At 42.9% G+C, this 25818-nt stretch overlaps 1 protein-coding gene across 2 annotated transcripts in view; it reads left to right on the forward strand.

Annotated features, from left to right (window-relative positions):
* Positions 1 to 20759, forward strand: part of CASR (calcium sensing receptor) — a 107728-nt gene extending 86969 nt beyond the window's left edge. Inside the window, exons 5-7 of one of the 2 annotated variants that reach the window (XM_055259357.2) lie at positions 9063 to 9293; positions 15276 to 15429; positions 16886 to 20759. In XM_055259357.2, the coding sequence (XP_055115332.1) occupies positions 9063 to 9293; positions 15276 to 15429; positions 16886 to 18390 (1890 nt within the window). In that variant the 3' untranslated portion in view covers positions 18391 to 20759. The remainder of the gene's footprint in view (positions 1 to 9062; positions 9294 to 15275; positions 15430 to 16885) is intronic. The other variant, XM_055259358.2, reaches the window with a different exon arrangement.
* The last annotated feature ends 5059 nt before the right edge of the window (positions 20760 to 25818 follow it).

The following is a 25818-nucleotide window of genomic DNA, read 5'->3' on the forward strand; positions in this document are numbered from 1 at the left end:
TCCCTGTTATGTGAATTAAAGGCAAGATATTATACAGAAAATAAAACGCCCAAATGCAAAACTTGCAAGTCAGCCTGCCAAAAGAAATATTAAAGATGTTTAAAGAGGTGACTTAGAGATATGACTTGGTAAGCACAATAATTGATTGATTATAAGTGGATAACATACAAATTTTGAGTAGAAAATATTCCACACTCATGTGATTTTATTTATATACCTGCTGCGAGGACATAGTACAATACAATTCAGGTTAGGATTTGAAGTAAGGAAAAAAAATACATCATTTGAGACGAGTCTTGAAGGGTAGATAGGATTTGTGGATACGGATAAGGATCTACTCCTTGGAGGAAAGGTCACAAAATGTCCTGCTAAGCAAAAGAATACAGACTAAAAAAAAATAGTACATAGTGTATGATTTCATTTATGCGATATTCTGTCTCTACTGACAGAAAGAAAGCAGATCAGTGGTGGCCTAAGGCTGCGAGTGGGTAGAGGTTGATTTTCAGGGACACCACAGAACCTTTTGGGATGGTGGCAATGGTAGTTACCAAGCATATACATTTGCCCAAACTCAGAACTATACACTTAAAATGAGTGTATATAAATTATACCTCAAAAAAGCTGATAAAAAGAAAAATAACGGAAAGTCCCCAGGTGGGGAAGTCCTGGCTATGCAGGGAGATCAGGATGTCATTCAAGTTAGACCATTTTCCCACTTATGACCCCTCATGTTGCCACAAGCATTACACATCTCTACTATTTCATTTTTAAAATATGTCCATTTTCTCAACCTACATTTTATACCAGTTAACCTGTTGTAACTAGAGATAGACAACTTAATAGATGTCTAATTTCATTCCTGCATGTGAGTAGGTAGTATAGTGTAATGGTTAACAGTTTGGAATCTCAAGCCAGACTGAGTTGGTTTAAATTTTAATTGCCACCTAATTGCTTTATAACCTTGGGCAGTCAGTGTCCTTGTGCCTCACTTTTCTCTCTCACCTGAGAAACAGAGATCATGAAACTTGTAAGTTTATTATGAGGATAACACTAGTTAATATGCACAGAGAGTGCTTAGGATAGTGCCTATATACTATGTTCAGTAAATATTAGTCTTGAGTATTATTCTTTCGTAGGCGAGGAAGGTAAGACCCAGAGAAGTCAGAATGATTTTCCTAAAGTAATATATCTAGCTAGTAAGAAAGCCACATCTGCTCCAGGTGATCTGTTCCCCGAAGAGGCCAAAGGAGTTGCTAAAAGAACGACTTTTGCCCTCTGGGCACCACGTGCCTTCTAGCTCCTGAGAGGCTGCCAGATCAGCCAGTGGTTTCCAAGTAAAGACAATGGTCCACTGCCTTGAACCCTGGGTGTTCGCCAATTGTCCTGACACCTCGGTCCTTACACAAAGAGAAAATATAATGTGCAAATAATTGAGAGTGGACACAACCAACCAGGTTGGAGTCTATTAAACATCACTTTGTCCATCTTGAATATTACTGTATTTCTTCCTTCTAAAACAGTGCCTGCTTGGCTAGTAGTGGTCCCTCAATAAATACTTGTTGAATAAACAAATGAATAAAGAAAGAAAATGGGACAAAAATAACTCCTGAGAGGACAGTGGAGGATAGTAACACAGTACCTAGATACAGGCACAGATAAGGGAGGTCAGTGATTTCAGAGAAGTGGTCAGAAAACTCTCACACAACAAACCACAGTAATGCTGACTTCATAAACTGGGGCTGGAACTTAGCTCTGCATTATCAACAAAGTAAATTACATGAAGGAAAGCATGTTTTGGTAAGGATTTTAAGAGTATAAACAGGGTTATTGAGGCATAAAGATCCAGAAACCATTAAATTTTAAATTATTCTTGTATTTTTAACTGATGTAGGCCTCCTAAGAATCTTTATCAGGAACAATTTATTAGCCTAATTTGTACTAATAAATATGCCTAAAAGAAGAAAAGAAGCAACTTTAAAAAAATTATTTTGGCCTTTTTATTTGTTTGCTTGTTTTTGTTTGTTTGAGTTTAGAATTTAGATCATATTTTCAGTCTTACTCAGCCTGATTCAGCCCAATTGAACTGGTTAGAACTCCCAGTATAGGCCGGGCACCGTGGCTCACGCCTGTAATACCAGCACTTTGGGAGGCCTAGGCGGGCGGATCACGAGGTCAGGAGACCGAGACCATCCTGGCTAACACAGTGAAACCCCGTCTCTACTAAAAATACAAAAAATTAGCCGGGCGCCTGTAGTCCCAGCTACTCGGGAGGCTGAGGCAGGAGAATGGCGTGAACCCCGGGGGGCGGAGCCTGCAGTGAGCCAAGATCGCGCCACTGCACTCCAGCCTGGGCAACAGCGAGACTCTGCCTCAAAAAAAAAAAAAAAAGAACTCCCACTATAATCTTGTATAGATATAGTGAGGACAGACATTATTGTCTGCATCTGATCTCAGGGGGAAAGCATTCAGTCTTTTACCACTAAGTATGATGTTAACATTCATAGATGCCCTTTATAGAGTTGAGAAATTTCCCTTCTATTCCTATATTGCCAAGAGCTTCTATCAGGAATGGAGGTTGGATGTTATCAGTGCTTTTTCTGTATCTATTCAGAAAATCATGTGGTTTTTCTTTTGTAGTATGTTATTGTAGTTGACCGTCAAACCAACCTTTCGTTCCTGGGATTAATCCTACTTGGTCATAATGTATATTCCTTTTTGTACATGTATTTGTGTGTTTGATTTACTAAAATTTGGTTAAGAAATTTTGCTTCTATGTTCATGAGGACTATTGTTCTATAGTTTTATTTTCTTGTAATATCTTTGTCTGGTTTTGGTGTCTGAGTAATGATGACCTCAGAATGAGTTTGGCAGTATTGACTTCTTTTTTGATGTTCTATGAGACTTTTGTAGAATTGGTATTAATTCTTCCTTAAATCTTTGGCAGAACCCATCAGTGAAGCCACCTTTAGTTGGTTTTCTTTGTGGGATTGTTTTGTTTTGTTTTGTTTTGTTTTGTTTTGTTTTGTTTTGTGATGGAGTCTCGCTCTGTCGCCCAGGATGGACTAAAGTGGCATGATCTTGGCTCACTGCAACCTCCGCCTCCCAGGTTCAAGAGATTCTTCTGCCTCAGCCTCTCGAGTAGCTGGGATTACAGGCATGCACCACCACCACCAGCTAATTTTTGTATGTTTACTAGAGATGGGGTTTCACCATGTTGACCAGGCTGGTCTCTAACTCCTGGCCTCAAGTGATCCACCCACCTCGGCTTCCCAAAGTGCTGGGATTACAGGCATGAGCCACTCACTGTGCATGGCCTGTGGGAAAATTTTGAACTGAAAATTCAATTTATTTGATGGATAGAATGCTATTTAGGTGTATATGAGTCAGCTTTGATAGTTTGTCTTTTAAAGACTTTGTCCACGTTGTCTAATTTGTCAAATTTACTGGCATAACTTTATTTATAATATTGTTTACAATGTTTTCAGACCATAATTATAATGTCTGCAGCATCTGTAGTGATGTCACTTGTCAAATTTATCATATTGTAAATATGCATCTTCTCCCTTTTTTCTGATTAGTCTGGCTAGAGATCCATCAACTTTATTAATCTTCTCAAAGAATCAGCTTTTGGCTTTAGTGATTTTTCTCTGTATTTTTGTTGTCTATTTCATTTATTTCTATTCTGATCTTTGTCATCTCCTTTCTTCTGATTTATTTGAGTTTAATTTGCTCTTCTTTTTGTAGTTACTTATTTGGAAACTGAAGTCATTGATTTAAAAACCTTTCTTTTCTTATAATATAGACATTTAGTGCTATAAATTTCACTGTAAATATTGTATTAGCTGCATCCCTCAAATTTTGATATGCTGTGTTTTCATTTTAATTCAGTTTAAAATACCTTCCAACTTTCCTTTTGATTTCTTCTTTGGCCCTCAGGTTTAGAAGTGTGTTATTTGGTTTCCAAGTTTCTGGTGATTTTTCCAAACATTTTTCTGTTATTTGTTTTTAATTTAATTTCATTGGAGTCAACATATTTTATTTGATTTTAATATTTCTAAATTTATTGAAACTTGCTTTATAATCCAGAATATGGTTTATCTTTATAAATATTTTGTGTTCTTGAAAATAACGTATATTCTGTTGTTGGGATGACTGTTCTGTAAATATCAATTAGATCAAGCTGGCTGATAGTACTGTCCAAGTCTTTTAAGTCTTTTATATTTTTATTGATTTTCTGCCTACGTCTTTCAGCTAATACGGATGCCTTATTGACCTTATTTTTCTCATTTATCTTCAGACTGATAAAAAGCTCATCATGGGCACCACTTGTCCACATAGTCGTGCTAGACACCTACAGGTTTAATATCTATTCTATTAATTATGCACTCAAAAGACATAGTTTGAGTATCCACTAAAATCTAGGCCCTCTACAAACCGCTGGAGATACAGAAGGAAATAAGACAGTTCCTGCTTTAGAGAAGTTTGGTCTAATGAAGTGTGGGTACAAAATTCCTAGCCACAAAGATTTCAGGGTGCTTCCTTCTCCAGATAAGATGTTTACATTGCCATCTCTTCCCTCCTGCCTACCCTTTATCTCCCTGCCACATCCAAAGTTGCACTTGCTATGTCTCATTACTCAACTCGCTACACCAAGTATCCTAGAGGCTACCTTGTTATCAAGGTTCCTGCCAACTGCAAATGTCAGTTTCACTAATTAATTCATATTTGGATTTTTAAAGTCCTTTTCCATGCCTTCTTTTTTGCAACAGCTTTATAAGATGTAATTCACATGCCATACAATTCAATCATTTAAAATATACAATTAAGTGGCTTTTAATATATTCAGTTATGCAACCATAACCACAATCAATTTTAGAACATTTTCACCACATCAAAAAGCAACCTCATATCCTCTAACTGTCACTCCCTAGGCCCCCAAAGCCCCAGTCTTAGACAAACACTGATCTACTTTCTGCTTCTATACATTTGGACTTTCCTGGATATTTCATATAAATAAAATCATAAAACATATGATCTTTTGTGACTGGCCTCTTCTTCCATATTGTAACATGTATCAGTGCTTCGTTCCTTTTTACAGCCAAATAGTATCCCATTGTGTGGATATACCACATTTTATTTATCTGTTTACTCAGTTGATGAACATTTGAGTTGTTCCCACCTTTGGTTGTTATGAGTAATCTTGCTATGAACATTTATGTACAAATGTTTGTGTGGACATATATTTTCATTTCTCCTAGGTATGTACACACACACACACACACACACACACACACACACACACGAGTAGAATTGTTGGGTCAAATGATAACTCTATGTTTAACTTTTTAAGGAACTGCCAGACGTTTTTTGCAATGTGGCTGCACCAGTTTACATCCCCACCAGCAGTCTATGGAGGACCCCAAGTTCTCTACATTTCAATCAGCCCTGTTTCTTATCTAATCCAATACTTTTTTTTTTTTTTTTTTGAGATGGAGTCTCGCTCTGTCACCCAGGCTGGAGTGCAGTGGCGCAATCTCGGCTCACTGCAAGCTCTGCCTCCCAGGTTCACGCCATTTTCCTGCCTCAGCCTCTCCAAGTAGCTGGGACTACAGGCGCCTGCCACCACGCCCGGCTAATTTTTTGTATTTTTAGTAGAGACGGGGTTTCACTGTGGTCTCGATCTCCTGACCTCGTGATCCTCCCGCCTCGGCCTCCCAAAGTGCTGGAATTACAAGCGTGAGCCACCGCACCCAGCCACCAATACCTTTTTAATGTGAAATCTAGCCTCTTTTTTGCCTTGGCTCCTCTTTACTTATCTTCTGTGTTTCCCCTTGTTCTCTAGTACATACATGATTCTTGAGAAATTGATCTCTTTACTGGCCCCATAACATATCATGTTGATTCCTAATGTGATATCTTTGCCCATGCTGTTCCACTGTTTTGAACACCTTCCCTCCCTCTGTCTTTTGCCAGCCAAAATATGCCTGAAACCTGCATTGATCATTTCAGCCCTTTTTAATTTTTATCTCCTCTAAGTTTCTCTGTACTTAGAGATGATACTCCATCAGTTAGCAGTCAACTATATTTTATCTTGCACTGTTTACTGCTTCACTGAGTATTTATGTCATGTATTTTATCCCCTAATCCATATGAAAACTCCATGAGGATGGGATGACCATATCTTGTAGTTCTGCAGCCCAGTTCAGAACACACAGTGGATATTCTGTAAATATTTCCTGGTTGATTGATTCCAATATCATAAAATTCCAGTCTTGTATTTATCATGAGTTTTTTAATGAATACTTAGAAACTTTAAGAAAATGATTTTTGATTGTTTCTCCTTTGAAGTTAGGATGATAGTGGAAATCTCCAGCCCATGTCGACACTAATGCAGAAGACTTGTAGCCAGGGATGAGCTTTAAGTCACTTGTCTGTCCACTCTGACCAGTGTGAAAGATGACCAGCTAATTATGAAAGGATCTTGTTCAGTTCCCCTCCCCACTTCTACCCTGATGCTGGGAGAGTTCCACTGCAGAGAACTAGTGGACAAAGGAGAGAAGCAGCTTGTTGCCTGGCATGTTAAGAACCAAGGAACTCATCATCTAGAAAATGAAGATACTAATAGTTCTAATCCATAGAGTTGTTGTGAGGATTAAATGATATAGTGTGCATTAAGTATTAGAACAGTGACTGGCACATAGGAAGTACAAATAAGAGGTAGTTTCCTACCTCTTCACTTTTCTCATCTCCTTTTCCGCACACACAGACCTGGCATGGCATGTGGACAGGATAGTGGAAACTCTATGATTAGGATGAAACATTTGCACTGACAAGTCGTGGTAGGTACATGGGATCAAAGTATGGAGGGCTTTGGAAGCTACCTGGAGAGGTTTGAAGCACGTTTCATCTGAGTCATGGTAGGCCCCCAGCAGGAAGTGGGAGGGGCATGATTACGGCATGGAGAAGGATGAGCTGGCTGTGTCAGAAAGGCCCCCAAACTGCTAAGAGCAAGGTTTTGAGCAATGCGGGAGTGGGGGCAGTATTAAAGAGCAGAAGAACTGCATGTTCCTTTGAGGGCAAGAAGGATGTGTCAGGAAAGGGATGTGTTGGGGTAGAGACAAAAGGATGTACATCACTCTGGGTAGGAAGAAGTCAGGTCACCCCAACAGCGAGGAGGGATAGGAAGTGGAGGTGGAGGTAAAAGAAAGGCACACATCTAGAACACCTCCTCTCCACTGACTGCCTTAAGGCTTCAGTAAAAATGAAGGCAAACATAAGGTTGTCAACCATCAGAGAAGGTGGGAAGGCTCAGGAGAAGACGAGGGACACAAATCCTTAGTAGGAGCCATTCTCCATCTTTTTTGAGGATGGCTCAGCAGCTCTGGTTGCAGAACCAGGTAGCAGAGAGTGAGGGGTCCCTCTCCTTCATAGACCTGAGTCGAAAGTCGGGGCAGCCAGGGCCTGCCAATGGAGCAGCGTTCACAGACTGCAGGTTAGGGGAGGCGCCCAGGGTGGTATGCCTGTGAGCACACATAGTCTATCATGGATTCTGCCCCCAAGCATATCTTAGAGCTACTTATGGATAAATCCAAGTGACTCCTTTCCTGTATTTAATATTCCTTACTATAAATAAATGTTTGTCTAAAAATAAAGTTAATACAGATATCAATTGTTAAGAAGCAGTGCCATCTCTGGAGTGGAGTGGGACAGGAGAGGTACTGGCTCAGTCCACGTGTTTGTCACACATATCAGAATAATTTGGCCTCAGAAAGGCCTATTAAGGCCATTCATTAGATGGACTCAGCCCAAATGTTGTCCCAGTGTGAGATTAGACGTTGGATTTTAAGTACCTTAAAAACAATGATAAATGGCTGGGCACAGTGGCTCATGCCTGTAACTCCAGCACTTTGGGAGGCTGAGGCAGGATGGTCGCTTCAGCCCAGGAGTTCGAGACCAGCGTAGGCAACATAGTGAGACCTTGTCTCTACAAAGCCAAAAAAAAATTAGCTCGGAATGGGAGACTACTGGAGATTCAGGAGGTGCAGTGGAAGGTGTACCCTACACTCACAGGCTGGACCCTGCCTTACTATCACGTGGTGTCACAGTGACACAAGGCTGGCCTCACTTGAAAGATAAGTGGCTGAGTGCCCACTGCCTCCTCTTGACTGATGTCAGGAGCATGTGAGGAAGCAGAGCCAGGAGCCCAGCGATGCTGCAGTAGAGTATAGCAATTAAGAGCGCAGGATTGTGACCCTGGATGAGATACTTAAAGTTTTCAGTGCCTCAGTTTCCCTAGCAATAAAATCAGCTTAATACTATTTATTGTGAGGATTTGATTAGATAATGGATATAAAGTACTTAGGGTCGTGCCTCAATGGTAGTAAAATGACTGATATCTAAAATGTTTACATGACAACATGTGATATATGTTAGTAATTATTATGATGACTTTTTGTGCAAAGGCTTTGTGACATATAAAACCTTATAAAAATTCAAGGATTTGCCATGACTCTGACAACAATAATGGCCAGGGCTTTACCCGCAGCCTCATCTCTTTCTTCCTTCCACCCCACTCTGTGAATCTTGGCAGCAAAGCGCTTCCACAGCAGCAGGACCATAGGGAAAGAAAGTGCGGAGAATAAGAGCATTCAGCCATTTCTCCTGTCCTTCCCCAATGCCCAGCTCAGAAGATGCCAGGGATGGGCTCTGGCTTATAAATCCTGCCCCTCCTGGGGCACCACCAGGTGATGGCACACCTGCAGAACCTTTGACCTGGCCAGTTTCCAGGTGAGATGTCTCCCTTTCCTTTCCCCATCTTCGAGAAAGTGTTTCCTACCCTAATTATAATTTGAATAATAATTAAAACCCATGGCTTAACAGGGCTGCTGCTAACACAGGCAAGTACTTTGGCGTGAATTAGAAAAAGCTGTCTCTTCCTCAAGTCACGTTCCTCCCACTTTGTTGGAACAAGATAGTTTACTGTTGTTGTGCAGGGCACAGCCTACCTAATTGGTTCTATGCGGCAGCCCTGTGGCTTGTACTCATTCTCTGCTCCTCTTTAGGTCCTGAAGCACCTACGGCATCTAAACTTTACAAACAATATGGGGGAGCAGGTGACCTTTGATGAGTGTGGTGACCTGGTGGGGAACTATTCCATCATCAACTGGCACCTCTCCCCGGAGGATGGCTCCATTGTGTTTAAGGAAGTCGGGTATTACAACGTCTATGCCAAGAAGGGAGAAAGACTCTTCATCAACGAGGAGAAAATCCTGTGGAGTGGGTTCTCCAGGGAGGTAGGTGCTGTCCATCAGAAAACCAGATGTCTCCACCAGGGGCAGGAAACTGTGCTGGGCTTTGGGAGGGCCTTTGGTTTCCCCACTGGACTTCCAAAATAAAGAGTCCACTTCCCTGAACTCTTTGGCCTCTGCAATCTTGGGGTTCCCTGTGAATTCCATAGTGTTTAGTGTAAAGAGAAGAATCTCCAGAACCTGAGCCCCATGCCTTCCTACTGTATTGAAACAGTTTCATTTTTCACAAATATAACTCCCTAGCTAGTCACAAAGTTTCCTTGGCTAAAACTTTCCCTAACCAGAGCAAAATATTTAAGCAAATGTAAACATCGGTCAAGTCAGTGGCTCTCAGCTGGGCCAAGGGCAGAGGAGACAAGTTTTAGAGTGGAGGGGACTGCTTTTGGGTTGTCACAATGACCAGGAAGTATTAATGGCCTTCAGCACTTGGGATCCAGGGATACTAAGTGTCCAGCATGTGTGGGACAAGCTTACATGACAAAGAATTGCCCCCACCTCCATGGCCAGTAACAGCCATTGAAAGACACTGGAGTCCAAAATGGAGCTGGATGTTTTCACCTGAGTCATTTGGTGTTGTCGCCACCCTCACAACCTGGACAGTTCACACAGAGGTAGTGTGACAGCCCGGGGCTGCTGAACTGTAAATAAGGACAATTTATTCTCCTCCTCCAGGAGACCTGTAACAAAGAGGAGGATGCTTGTGTTCCTGAGTATCACTGCATCTGGAAGCCTGTTAATAACCAGAAGCCCACCCCTCAGTCAATTTGCACTTAAGGAAGAGAAACGTGACACACTGGAATGATGACCATTCTATGATGTTTGTGTCCTAGAATATAGCAGGCTGCTGAGAACCCAGGTCCTCTGTAAGAACACAGATCCTAGACAGGGCATCCTTTTAACTCTCCCAGAAAGCCTGGATAAGACCCACCACATTTCTATTTGCATTTGCCTTTTTATTATCACCTTTGAGCATCTCGGACCGCTTTTTTTTTTTTTTTTTTTTTTGAGATGGGGTCTGGCTCTGTTGCCTGGGCTGGAGTGCACTGGCACGATCTCGGCTCACTGCAGCCTCTGCCTCCTAGGTTCAAGCAATTCTCCCACCTCACCCTCCCTAGCTGGGATTACAGGCGCACCAACACACCCAGCTAATTGTTGTGTTTTTAGTAGAGATGGGGTTTCACCATGTTGGCCAGGCTGGTCACGAACTCCTGACCTCAGGTGATCCACCCTCCTCAGCCTCCCAAAGTGCTCGGATGACAGACGTGAGCCACTGCGCCCAGCCATCTTGGACCACTTTTTACAACATAACCAAAGACTCACTTCATCTTCTTATCAAATGCTTCTTAGGTTGACAGGTTCCTGATGAGATGCTACAATTTCACTGTTACCCAGTATGTAGATGGGTTACCACTGGGAAGGTCTCCTATAGACAGTGAATCTCATCCACAGTGTGCCGTTTTTAATAGCTTACACCTCTGAGGGTGGGTTCTCAATTATAAATATGTCATGACTTTTCCAGATGGAGATTTGGGGGTTCCAGATGTTATATTCCTCTGTCCACTAGTTATACCTTTGTCTAATTTATCATGCATTTTCACTGACTGGAGTCTAAATTGATCAGCTATACTGCCACCTGTTTACCCCTGTTGGATCATCCAGTTTATCTTTCACCCCCACTAATGCATAGAATTGAATTCTCTAATGGCACATGACTCTCCACTGCCGCAGGAAACTATCTCCTGTACAGTTCTCCATAGCCTAATGTCCTCTCCCAGGCTATGTACATCATGGGCTTAAAAATTGATAGATGAATAACACAGGGAATTCTCATAAATTCAGTCACTTATGTTCTTGGAATAGTCGACACAGTTATAAGTTAAATCTAATTTTTTTCATAGAAACATTGCCTCAAACCTAGCACACAATGGATACTCAACAAATCTTAGGATCTACTCTATTATTTTCTGTACTTTTTGTGGAAATGACCACAAAAATACCACCTATATTTAACTATAAATTATATATTAGTAACTTCCCTGCATATTTCACAAAGTTGTTATTGAGATCAAATGAGATCAAGGATGAAAAGCATGTGATAAACTGAATCATACTACTAATATATAAATGCAAAGTATTATTAATATGGCATTATACTTAACTGATGTTCTCAATTTTCTTACAAATGTAGCACTGAATTTAGAGCTAGATAGATCTTTAAAGATCCTTGTATCCAAGCTTCCAATTTGAAGTTGATGACACTGAGGTTTTAGCATGCAAAGGTGACTTCTCAGGCCAAACAGATGGTCAGTATAAAAGCTGAGACTAGACCCTAAGGGCCCTAACTTAGACCTCAGTGCTCCATTCCCTACACTATGCTGCCAATAATTCTTTCCTTGTTTTGCTGCAACAAATAAGAAGTAAAAGAGACACCTTAATTAGGGTCTTGGAATTCAGATGAGCTTCCTTGGCCAGAATTGGACAGGCATCTTTAATAAGACTGTTGAGGAGGCTTGGAGATACTTGACTGCTTTTTGGAAAAATGGATCTCTCAGGTGGCTACCTCAGCCCACTCCTGTGGTGATAGGATTTCTCTTTAGCTCATGGTTGCTGAAGGATGCAGTAAGCGGACCCAGATGGAGACATTCTTCTAAGCCTTGACTGGTATAAAGCAGAGTTTGGTGTAGTGAAAAGTGCAGACTTTGAAGACTGACCTAAGCGTGAATCTCAGCTCTCCAGTCAAGCCATTGTGTGACCTTCAGCCTGTTCCTTAACCATTAAGAAGAAGAGAAAAAGAGGCATGGCAGACATTGCTGTAGGCCCTCATTATTTATACTCCTCTTTTTCTTTAAAAATAGAACTCTATTTTAGCTAGACACATGACTACCCAGATTCAAGATGACATTTTTCAGCCTGCATTTCTACTAAGTGTGGCCCCATGACTAAATCCTGGAGAATGGGATGTAAGTGGCAGTGTTGTGGGATGGCTTCTGGGAACCTTCTTTAAGAAAGTGCTTGCAAGTATCCTTTGCTCTCTTCTTCATCCCTTCCTCTATCTTGCCTCCTGGAAACCAAATGCCACTATCAAGGACTATGAGGCAAAGACAAACATGTCAGAGCCACCAGGTAGAAAGAGTCTAGGTGTCCAACATTATGGAGTGCTATATCACTCTAGACCACATCCCTAGGCATTCAGACGAGAGAGAAATACAGTTCAGTCTTGTTGGAGTTATTATTTTGAGATTTTTGGCACTCACAGCCTAGCAGAAACCAAGAAGGAAAGCTATTAAATTTATTTTGTGATGATAATATAATCTTGATACCAAAAACAGATAGAACAATACAAGCAAAGACAATTATAGGACAATATTGTTTATATACGTGGATGCTCAAATCCTAAGTAAAATATCACCAAACAGACCAGCAATGTATAAAATAAACATCATCTGCTAGTAGAGTTAGCGGTGAATGTACAGGAATGTAATGATAGCCAAACTTTAAAAAGTCCATAAATGTAGTTTATTACATTAGCAGAATAAAAGATAAAAGTTCTGCAATGTCAGTAGACACAGAAAAAGTATCTATTAACATTTAACACCCTCTCAGGTTAAAAACAAAAATTTCATTAATCTAGGAATAGAAGGGAACCTCACTTTACCTTGATAAAGGATAAAGAAACCATCATTCTTTTTTCATTGTATTTCTTTTCAGTTCTGGGGTACACGTGCAGGATGTGCAGGTTTATTACACAGGTAAATGTGTGCCATGGTGGTTTGCTGCACCTGTCAACCCATCACCTGGGTATTAAGCCCAGCATGCACTAGCTCTTTTCCCTAATGCTCTCCACCCTCCTACCCTTTCCCAACAGGCCCTAGTGTTGTTCTCCACCCTGTGTCCATGTGTTCCCATTGTTCAGCTCCCACTTATAAGTGGGAACATGGGGTGTTTGGTTTTCTGTTCCTGCAAAATGTAATTCATCACATAAACAGAACTAAAAACAAAAACCACATGACTATCTCAATAGACACAGAAAAGGCCTTCGATAAAATTCAACATCCCTTCATGTTAAAAACTCTAAATAAACTAGGTATTGAAGGAACATACCTCGAAATAATAAAAGCCATTTATGACAAACCCACAGCCAATATCATACTGAATAAGCAAAAGCTGGAAGCATTCCCCTTGAAAACTGGCACAAGGTTGCCCTCTCTCACCACTCTTATTCAACATAATATTGGAAGTTCTGGCCAGGGCAATCAGGCAAGAGAAAGAAATAAAGGGTGTTCAAATAGGAAGAGAGGAAGCAACCATCATTCTTTAATGGGGAAAATTTAGAAGCATTCCTAGTGTGGGTTTGGAAAACAGGGCCTTTAGCTTTCATTCAGTGATCAAATGGGTTGGCAACTCAAGGACTGAGAGCACATCTCTGAGGATACCTTGTCACCATAGTTGAAGATGATGATGTGAGTGGTCCTTTTCCCTCCCCTCCCCTTCCCTTCCCTGGGTCATGAGAGTCTTGGCAATCATCAGGTCCATTACTGCCTTTCCATTCCTCATTCATTAGAAGATAATGTCAATCATCTTCTCTTCAAGTTTTTTTTAACTCCTTTGTCAAGCCAGTCATTTCTGCTACAAACAGCGACAGTTATTTTACTGCTTTCTGTGTTTGTAAGACATCTTACAAAGTATTAGGTAGAGGGGAGACACATTAAATAGACAATATGGACATAGTAAGAGCCCTACTATGTATTAAGCATTACTCCAGGCTTTGTACCTGGGGTTACAAAGATGAGTGAGAAGTGTTCTCTACCTTTAAGATACATATGCTGCTGCAAAACAGACTTCATTCTTATGATACATTTATTGTCTTTGAAACATATAGATTGTTAGATAGTAAATGACTAATAAATTTCTAGAATAAATACTCAATTAGCTGATGTAGTTAAAGAAGGAGATAGAAGCAGGACTTCTTGAAATGGTGAAGCAATGATAAAATTGGACAAAACTGTACAAAAACCACTGAAGAAACTGGAAGTTAACCAAAAGCACACAACAAAAGGTGAAGGGTTTTTTTGTTTTGTTTTGTTTTGTTTTTAACAAAAACTAATGAAATTCTGTTAAGAACACTGGTAGTCTATGGCATTTTAGCCTGGGCCTGCTCTTCAGTTGTTTCTAATAATTCGGTTGTTCTTTTGGGTTTTCTTTATGGCAACCATATCATCTGCAAATAATTACAGTTTTATTTGGTCCTTTTCAAAATGTATGCATTTATTTTTCTTGTCTGATTCCACTAGCTAGGACCTCCAGTGCAAAGTTAAAAAGTAGTGGTGATAGTGGACATCCTTTTTTTAAATGGAAATACTTTTAATGTTTTCTCTATATGAATGATGTTTACTCTAAGAGTATTTTTGTTACCCTTTCCAAGTTAAAGATATTTCTTCCCACTCCTTTTTTACTAAGCTTTTATGAATAGTTTGTGTTGGATTTCATCAAATGCTTTTTATTTATCTGTTGGTGATCATATTATTTTTTCTCCATTAATTTGTTAATGCAGTGAATAATACTTACAGATTTATCTAATACTAGACTTTTTTGCACTCCTGAGCATAAACCCACCATGGTCATGATGCATTTTCTTTCTTATGTCCTTTAAGTCTGTTGTCTAGTGTTTTAGTATTTCTCATCTGTTTTCAAGTAGTAGAAAGTAGTGGCACTTTTCCCAGATCATCATAGAATCCTATGGTTGTGTATGTGTGTATGTGTGCATGCACGTGTGTGTGTGTGCATGTATACACACACACTTGCCCATAGGCATCTGTCCCTTTCACAGATATCAAAACCAAGGACCTCTGGACCTCCCTTTGCCTGGAATGGGCCCAGCGTCTCTCACACTGATTCTTGTGCCCAAACTCCTCCCTCTTACATGTTTTGAAGAGACAGTAGGGCTGGCCCCTGACCCTACAACTACAGCCACTCACCTTTGTGCTGTCTGTCCTCCAGGTGCCCTTCTCCAACTGCAGCCGAGACTGCCTGGCAGGGACCAGGAAAGGGATCATTGAGGGGGAGCCCACCTGCTGCTTTGAGTGTGTGGAGTGTCCTGATGGGGAGTATAGCGATGAGACAGGTAAGAGAACCCCTCTTGTGCACTGTGCAGGGCTTGGTCCACTTTGGAGGCCTGGGGTCAGTGAAGCCCATGGAAGGGCTGGGCTGAGATGGTGCTTTGCACAGTTTCTCATTTAACAAAGACATGTCTGAGCATCACAAAATGTTGGGCATGGAGGTGGAATAGAAAAAGATGTTAGATGTTCTTTTAATACCGTAAAAGCTAACAACATCTATTACACATCTTTCTCTTACTGCATATTGTTGGCCAATATATTTCCTTTTTGTTAGAGTTTAGTGGCCCTGAATGGACAAAGTTCTGTCTGCTCCAGACTCCAGAGTTAATAGGCCATCATAGAATTGCCTGCTGGGTGACTGGCACTGAATTTGCTGTCTTACTTGTGTTTTTCCTATTTCTCAGGTTATTTTTAGGTGGGAATAATTAAACCTACCCTATAGAGTTTTGAGAATTAGATGATTAATATTGGTAATGCACATGGTAAGTTCTAGATAAATATTTGTTAAATAAAACTTTGGCATATTAGAAGTACTCCATAAATATTAACTATAGTTGATATTATTATCTCATGTTATCCTCACCCCAGTAATGGGGCTATTGCTGCTCCCATTTTATAAATTAGGAAACTGAGGCTGTGAGAGGTTAAGAAGCTTGACCAAAGTCACATCACTAGTAAGTAGTACGGCCAGGATTCCATCCAGATCTCTAACTCCAAAACCCATGCTCCTTTCACTGCCCAAAACTGCATACTGCCTGGGAGTTAGCAGAGACTTAGCAAACAGTTGTCAATTGAATGAGTCTGCAGCCTCCCTCATCGAAAAGCTGTGGATGTGGAGTGAGGAAAGCACAGGTCATGTGCATGGGATACTCTGCCTTGATCTAAAAGGAAGTCTGCTCTGGCATGTCTACAAAGCCCATCCATATATCCAAAATAAATCACTCTCCATATGAGATGTCAGATATGTTCATTTGCTTCACTAGAGTAGCCAGTTTACTGCCCATATGTATCCCACAACATCATGTTGTAAACCTCAAATATTACCCAATAATACTTAAATAAATAAATCAGGCTAAGCTTGAATCATTCTGTGAAGAGTCGATGGACCATTCTAGACCTCTGGTGTGCAGAACAGCCACCTGTCCAGCAAGGTTGATCATTCCCTGCTATAAACCATCAGCAGGTAGTGTTAAATGAAGCAGGGGCCTCACCCATGTCATGTGCAAAGGGAAAACAAACTAACAATAGAACCATCAGAGTTACATGAAATTAACCATGTTATTAAACATGTCGGGGTTCAGCATATTTTTGATCATGTAAAAATCAGAATGATTTCATCAAAATGAAGAAAATATGTAGTGACCACATCCAAAAAACTGTGTATTCCCACCACCACATGTACACTCACACGTTTTAGTCTGTGCCACACAATAACTCACTCTTCACTGGGACATTTTACAGATGCCAGTGCCTGTAACAAGTGCCCTGATGACTTCTGGTCCAATGAGAACCACACCTCCTGCATTGCCAAGGAGATCGAGTTTCTGTCGTGGACGGAGCCCTTTGGGATCGCACTCACCCTCTTTGCCGTGCTGGGCATTTTCCTGACAGCCTTTGTGCTGGGTGTGTTTATCAAGTTCCGCAACACGCCCATTGTCAAGGCCACCAACCGAGAGCTCTCCTACCTCCTCCTCTTCTCCCTGCTCTGCTGCTTCTCCAGCTCCCTGTTCTTCATCGGGGAGCCCCAGGACTGGACGTGCCGCCTGCGCCAGCCGGCCTTTGGCATCAGCTTCGTACTCTGCATCTCTTGCATCCTGGTGAAAACCAACCGTGTCCTCCTGGTGTTTGAGGCCAAGATCCCCACCAGCTTCCACCGCAAGTGGTGGGGGCTCAACCTGCAGTTCCTGCTGGTTTTCCTCTGCACCTTCATGCAGATTGTCATCTGTGTGATCTGGCTCTACACTGCACCCCCCTCAAGCTACCGCAACCACGAGCTGGAGGATGAGATCATCTTCATCACGTGCCACGAGGGCTCACTCATGGCCCTGGGCTTCCTGATCGGCTACACCTGCCTGCTGGCTGCCATCTGCTTCTTCTTTGCCTTCAAGTCCCGGAAGCTGCCGGAGAACTTCAATGAAGCCAAGTTCATCACCTTCAGCATGCTCATCTTCTTCATTGTCTGGATCTCCTTCATTCCAGCCTATGCCAGCACCTACGGCAAGTTTGTCTCTGCCGTGGAGGTGATTGCCATCCTGGCAGCCAGCTTTGGCTTGCTGGCGTGCATCTTCTTCAACAAGATCTACATCATTCTCTTCAAGCCATCCCGCAACACCATCGAGGAGGTGCGTTGCAGCACCGCAGCTCACGCTTTCAAGGTGGCTGCCCGGGCCACGCTGCGCCGCAGCAACGTCTCCCGCAAGCGGTCCAGCAGCCTTGGAGGCTCCACTGGATCCACCCCCTCCTCCTCCATCAGCAGCAAGAGCAACAGCGAAGACCCATTCCCACAGCCCGAGAGGCAGAAGCAGCAGCAGCCGCTGGCCCTAACCCAACAAGAGCAGCAGCAGCAGCCCCTGACCCTCCCACAGCAGCAACAATCGCAGCAGCAGCCCAGATGCAAGCAGAAGGTCATCTTCGGCAGCGGCACGGTCACCTTCTCACTGAGCTTCGATGAGCCTCAGAAGAACGCCATGGCCCACAGGAATTCTACGCACCAGAACTCCCTGGAGGCCCAGAAAAGCAGCGATACGCTGACCCGACACCAGCCATTACTCCCGCTGCAGTGCGGGGAAACGGACTCAGATCTGACCGTCCAGGAAACAGGTCTGCAAGGACCTGTGGGTGGAGACCACCGGCCAGAGGTGGAGGACCCTGAAGAGTTGTCCCCAGCACTTGTAGTGTCCAGTTCACAGAGCTTTGTCATCAGTGGTGGAGGCAGCACTGTTACAGAAAACGTATTGAATTCCTAAAATGGAAGGAGAAGGCTGGTCTAGGGAGAATGCAGAGAGGTTTCCTGGGGTCCCAGGGACGAGGAATCCCCCCAGACTCCTTTCCTCTGAGGAAGAAGGGATACTACACCCATCAAATGCCCCAAATTTAGTCACACCATTTTAAATGACAGTGAATTGACCAATGTTCCCTTTAAAATTAAAAAAAAGAAGAGCCTTGTGTTTCTGTGGTTGCATTCGTCAAAGCATTGAGATCTCCACGGTCAGATTTGCTGTTCACCCACATCTAATGTCTCTTCCTCTGTTCTGTCCCACCCATCAGCTCAGAGATGAAACCGTGGCTTTAAACTACCCTCCAGAGTGTGCAGATTGATGGGACATCAAATTTGCCACCACCAGAGCTGAGAGTCTGAAAGACAGAATGTCACCAGTCCTGCCCAATGCCTTGACAACCAACTGAACTTTAAATGTTCACAACATAAGGAGAGTGTATCTCCTCCTATTTATGAAAACCATATGATATTTTGTCTCCTACCTGCTGCTGCTATTGCGTAACATCCAGAAGGTTTGCACCCCTCCTATACCATATGTCTGGTTCTGTCCAGGACACAATAGTGATGCCATGTTTAGATTCCAGGATCACAAGAATCACCTCAAATTGTTAGGAAGGGACTACCTAAACCAATGAGCTGTATCTGTAATTAATATTCCTATATGTAGCTTTATCCTTAGGAAAATGCTTCTGTTGTAATAGTCCATGGACAATATAAACTGAAAAATGTCAGTCTGGTTTATATAAGGCAGTATTATTGAGCTCTATTTGCCCACCCCACTATCCTCACTCCCATAAGCTAAGCCTTATGTGAGCCCCTTCAGGGACTCAAGGGTCCAGAAGTCCCTCCCATCTCTACCCCAAAGAATTCCTGAAGCCAGATCCACCCTGTACCTGTGCAGAGTAAGTTCCTAATTATTGGCCTGCTAATAGCTGCTAGGGTAGGAAAGCATGGTTCCAAGAAGGATCCACCCTCAAATGTCAGAGCTATGTTCCCTCCAGCAGTGGTGTTAATACTGCCGGTCACCCAGGCTCTGGAGCCAGAGAGACAGACCGGGGTTCAAGCCATGGCTTGGTCATTTGCAAGCTGAGTGACTGTAGGCAGGGAACCTTAACCTCTCTAAGCCCCAGCTTCTTCATCTTTAAAATGAGGATAATCGTTCTTTCCCCTCAGAGCTCTTATGTGGATTAAATGAGATAATGTATATAAAGTACTTTGGCCTGGTACCTAGCACACAATAAGCATTCAATAAATGTTAGTTAATGTTATTACTGATACTGTAATATTTTTTTTTCCCTTCAAATACAAAACAAAACATACGTATTAACCATTCAGATTGTACTGCCTAGCCCACTGATCACAATCACTTGCTCTGTAATAAGCCCAAGAGCTCTGGGGCCCAACACATGGGGTCAGCCCTAGTAACACTGGCTCATGGTGAGGAAGCCAGAAAGCTGGTCAGCCCCTCAGGCGGCCCGATGCCCTGTCTCCGCAGTGTCAGGGCCTGGACCTCCAGCATCCGGGGAAGACCATCACCAGTCTAGGAGGAGGTTCTAAGCTGAGGCCAAACCACTGCAATTAAATCTCCTGAAGCCTCAAATTTTACAGCTCTTGGTGACTTCTTTCCCTGACCACTTTCTTCCAAAGGGGTGCCTTTCAGTGATTTGTAGGGCAAATCGGTTGACTTGATAGTTGTTAAGATTATGGTGAGAAACCATTAGAGGGCACCATGTGGGAGCGCGACCGTAAGCAGAAGGTGGTGACTCAGGACGACCCAAGTGAGGTGCCTGCTCCCCATCTAGGAAGGGCACCGGCCCCCACCCAGCCCGTGCCCCCCTGCAGTCATGCCTCTGAGCAAGGCACCGAGCTGAGTGGAGATTTATATTTAACATTTTACTTGGTCTTAAAAAAAATGCTGAAAATGTGATGGTTTCAAAATAGCTGTCAGGGAACAGCCTCAACAGAATGTGACATACTTCTCCCTCCAGGGTTTGACTTAAATGTCCACGTCACCCAAGGAGCTTTAGGAGGAAAACACAGGTTTACGGTGAGCTTTCATTTCACCAAGCGCTTGCAAATAAGGAGTCTCTCCCAATGCTATTGTCAGAAAGGCAGATACAGCAACACTGTCCCAATTTATACGTAGCAGGCGCACCTCAGCACAAAATCGGGGCGTGAAATATGAACTTGCATGATTTGTCTACAACAACTTAATTTTTATCTCAAATTCCCCTCCAGCCTAGTGACAGAAACTTCATCTTAGTCGAATCAGGGTTTTCACAGTAACCTCAGTGTTTTCTGAGCCAATTTAGATGTTTGGGGATCAATTCAGACGTTGTTCCTTCTCCCTTCCAGGAGGGTTTTTGTAAGGTTGGGGTGGGCCTCCTCAGTCATCAGCAGCTCCCTCGTGACATTGCTGAGAGCGATCTGATCTGGCCTTCGCTGGCGTGCCCTAAGGCATTGTATCCTCATCTGGTCCCATCATGGGATTCGTGGTGGTTTTCACACGTGCCTCACTGTCCTAACCAGTCGGTCCCTGTGGGGCCTGCTAGCTCTTGCAGCTACCTCCATGCTCATCCCTGAGGCCCAGAAATCACTGGCAGCCTCACTTCCACGTCTACTTGACTGCTGTCTCCCCATGACAGTACACAGAGCTTATGGAGGCTAACAAAGCTTCCAGGGTACCAGAGAAGAAACAGGGTACGTGTCTCCAAACCTGAATAGACTTCGTAGTGGGCAGAATAATGGTCACCCAAAGATGCCCACATCCTAATCTCTAGAACCTATGGCTATGTTGTTACATGGCAAGGGTGAATTAAAGTACAGTGGAATTAAGATTGCTAATCAGCTGACCTTGAAATAGGAAGAGTGTCCCAAATCATCCAGGGGGGTCCACTGGAATCCCAAGGGCCCTTAAATGTGGACGAAGCAGAAGAGTCAGTGTGAGAGCAATATAGTATGAGAAAAACACCACTGGCCGGTACTGCCTTTGCATAGGGAAGTGGGCATAAGCTGAGGAAAGCAGGCTGCTTCTAGAAGCTGGCAAATGCCAGAAAACAGATTCTCCCCTAAAACATCCAGAAAGGAATGCAGCCCTGCCAACATCTTGATTTTAGCCCAGTGACACCCTTGTAGGACTTTGGACCTCCAGATCTGTAAGATAATACGTTTGTGTTGTTTTAAGCCATGAGGTTTATAGTAATTTGTTTCATCAGCAACAGAAAACAAACACATTTGTATTGTCATCTTCTTCCCTGAGTTTTGGCAGCCAGAGCCTGTCTCAGAGATCTATTCCTGTTCTCACTGTGGTCCTCTTCCCTCCACCTAGCTCACTCGTTCGCCTCTAATATTCTATTCCTCTACATCTGCTTGGGAAAGTATAAACCTCATATTCTAAGTCTTTGCTGGCTTTGGTTATAGAAAATACACAGCCATGTTGTCTCATTCTATTATCTGTCAGTAGCAGAAACCTGAAATCGGTAGCTTCAACAAACTAGTGTTTGCTTTCCTCTTGAATAAAGGAAGTCAGGAGGTAAATATATGATCACCTTTTAATTACTTTTAAAAATATTTCTTAGGTTTTGTTAACAATGGGAAACTGCTTATATTTCTTTTGAAATTTGAAATGAATTATAAAGTTAAAAAGATTTTCACTCAAATGAAAGTGTCCTAGAAGATTTTAAGAATTTAGGTTGGAACTTTAGAGGTGATGATCAGCATATAACATCAATACCCTGAAAGTCCCTATGATCGTTACACGTTGTCTAATTGTATTAATTTTGGTTTTGGGGAAGTTGGGGCTACCCTACCTCTGTCTCCAAAAGTCACATTTCAAGGCAATGTTGTCTGTCGTTTTGCTCTGGCTGAAATCGCATAGCTATGGGCTGGCTCTGCCTGGCCTGAGCTTCCCTTTGCTCACCTGCTGCATTTGAAATAATTATTGCTAGAAGAATAATGGAACATCAATAAGGGGTGCTGGCTAATCACCGGAGGAGGTGGCCCTCATTTGTCTGAGCCTGAGTGGTCATTTTAGGAGTCCACTGGAGACAAGAACACTCCCAAAGGTGCGTGGAATTAGGGTAGGTGGGAGGAAGTTGCCATAGTGAGATCACAGCCTCTGGGAGATGCTGGTTTTCCTGGCCCAGATCATGGAAAAAATATCAAGACTTGGATGACAACTTTGAGTGACTTTGCTATTAAGCAAGGAGTGAGGCAGGGGTCAGGGAAACAACAAGCACAGGTTAGAACCTGTCACAGGAATAAAGGTGCATTCCAGGGATCCAAAGAAGAGTCTTAGCCTTGAGAGGAAAAGCTCAGCAAGTGGTATGAGAAGTGGAGAACTGCTAGGTGAAGGCCAACAGGGCAGGAAGCTGGGCAGAACCAGCACGAAGGTGCCTCTGGGAACTAGAGGGACAACTGTGACTCTAGCACCAAGTGGGGCTAGGGGAACCTTCTCCTCTGTTGGGAATAACCACCACATCTGTCCCCTCCCCTGACCCCTGGACAAGAGTGGAGGACACTTGGAGTGGAGACAAGCAGGGGTACCCGTTTAAATCAACAGCTGAGACCAGATGCAGAGGCTCATGCCTGCAATCCCAGCACTTTGGGAAGCTGAGGTGGGAGGATCACTTGAGCCCCAAGAGTTGAAGACCAGCCTGGGCAACATGACAAAACCCAATCTCTACAAGCAATTTAAAAAAAAAAAACAGCTGGACATGGTGGCACGCGCCTGTAGTGGCAGATACTCAGGAGGCTGAGGTGGGAGGATCTGCTTGAGCCCAGGTGGTGAAGGCTGCAGTGAGCTCTGATTGCACCACTGCACTCCAGCCTGGGTGACAGAGCAAGATCCTGCCAAAAAAAAAAAAAAAGAAGAAGAAAAAGAAAAGAAAAAGAGCTTTATTGGAAGATAGAGGCGGGGGAGTAATAGAGATACAGCACCAGCTACCTGCCTCTAAAATGTGGGCACCTGGGTAACTAGATAGCACAGGAAGTTAGAACAAATAAAAGCAGCAAACTCTGTGACTAAAGTTTCAGCACATGGATGGCAAATATGAAAATAGAGTGAAAATAGGTAAGAGATCAAAGCCCAAGAATAAACCCTGGGGGTCATTACTGGATTTGATCCCTCACAAAGGCATCAGGAAATGTTTTTGGAAGAATGTGATTATCTTCCTTGATATCAACCCAAAGATGTGGGTATTGTTCAGAATGTCCTGATTTTCTTTACATGTTTTGTTTCTATCCTGAGAAATTTATAAATTATAAATATACACTCATTATAAATGCAGATTGCTTGGTAGTGGACTAATGGATGATTGTTTCTGCTTCCTTAGGATTTTCTAAATTTTTCCCAAGTTTTGTACATTAAGCACAAAATTATAACAGGAAAATAAAGAAAAGAATTTAAAGTAAACATGCAACCAAATTTTAAACAGATAAGCATATCACATTAGATAGGAATCACCATACCGAGTCAGTCACCCCTCCTACAAATTTTTCTAGAGCTCTAATTAGCTCCCAAGACTTTCATGGGACTTTTAAATTTCGGAACGGGCTGAGGACGTAGAATAGTGGAAAGGAGTGGGATTCTAGGCAGTATGACAGAGAAGTCACACGTCTTTGGATGAGGCACTTAAGCTTTCTTTGTCTCAGTTTCCACTATGAAAAGTACATAGGCCAGGCATGGTAGCTCACGCCTGTAATCCCAGCACTTTAGTAGGCCAAGGCGGGTGGATCATTTGAGGTCAGGAGTGTGAGACAAGCCTGGGCAACATGGTGAAACCTCATCTGTACAAAAAATACAAAACATTAGCTGGGCGTGGTGGCGTGCACCTGTAATCCCAGCTACTTGGGAGGCTGAGGTGGAAGGCTCCCTTGGGTCCAGGAGGCAGAGGTTGCAATGAAGCAAGATGTAGCCACTGCACTCCAGCCTGGGCAACAGAGCCAGACCTTGTCTCAAAAAAAGAAAAGTAGATAGACTATTACCTGCCATAAATACCAACTACGGTTGTTTGCCAAATAAAACAAGTGATTTGAAAGGAACTTCAGGAATATAGGCAAAATATAAATAATTATTAAAACCATGGGTGACTGAAGTTTAGAGGATTTGCTTTTGAAATCTCAGGAAGTACCATGGAATGCAATGATTTCTTCTGTCAGGTTTCTTAGTTGGAGGCAATAGAATTCACTCTAACTAGTTCAAGCAGAAAGGTACTTCTTATATCGTATTAGGAAGCTTATAACATTTTGGGAGGCTCGGTGATCCAAATTTAGTTGCTATACAATCAGGATCAATTCACCCAGGAGAAATACCTAATCCCTCTATGAGGGTGTTCTGGCAAAAGCTTCATAACCTCCCCTGCCTTCCACTTAGCGCCAAGACACAGAGAACCAGACACTGGAACCTTCACTGCAGCTGGAGGAACCAAATCCCTCTGCTGTGCTTGGCCCCACTCACACCAACTTTCCAAGTCTCATATCAGCCACATGCAGAGCCCTGGCTGTCAGGGAGTCTGGAAATGTAGCATTTGCTTCCCAGCCTCTATAGTGGAGGAAGACCTGCTAGAGGAAGTTCAGAGTGGCTACTGAAAAAGCCCGTCCGCGGTGTCTACCACCCCAAAACAAAGATTTTTTAAGATCAAACACAACATGAAAAACACACTCTCTTAAGAAAAATATAAGCAAAATATGATTTATTTTTATCTCCACAGCTGTGGTAGATCCACAAGATGCTGTGCTGGAGGCTGAACTACACCTGGCATTTTGCCATGAGGGAGAACCTGCTGGCAGAGGAGATGGAGAGACAGCGGGAACTTGCACTGCAGGGGAGGGTGCTACAGGGGAGGGTGGCAACAAGTGTGTTTTGTTATAAGCCAATTAGTACTATTTGTCTTTTTAAATAACACGCATATGTTTGTATGTGTGTCTTTGTGTGTGTTGGTGTTGTATGGTAACCAGACCTGATAGCAATAAGTTAACAAGAAATGAGGGTTCCCAGATGGAGGTTGCTGGGGGGAGAGTGCTAAGTGAACATGCTATGTGAATTGCATGCTTTTTTTTTTTTTTTTTTTTTTTTTTTTGAGACGGAGTCTTGCTCTGTCACCCAGGCTGGAGTGCAGTGGCGCCATCTCGGCTCACTGCAAGCTCCACCTCCCGAGCTCACGCCATTCTCCTGCCTCAGCCTCTCCGAGTAGCTGGGACTACAGGCGCCCGCTACCACGCCCGGCTAATTTTTTGTATTTTTAGTAGAGACGGGGTTTCACAGTGGTCTCGATCTCCTGACCTCGTGATCCGCCCGCCTCGGCCTCCCAAAGTGCTGGGATTACAAGCGTGAGCCACCACGCCAGGCCCAACTGCATGCTTTTTACAGGAGGTTGAGCTTCTCCCATCCAGTCCA

This window comes from Symphalangus syndactylus, chromosome 21, assembly GCF_028878055.3.
Source record: "Symphalangus syndactylus isolate Jambi chromosome 21, NHGRI_mSymSyn1-v2.1_pri, whole genome shotgun sequence".
NCBI lineage: Eukaryota > Metazoa > Chordata > Mammalia > Primates > Hylobatidae > Symphalangus > Symphalangus syndactylus.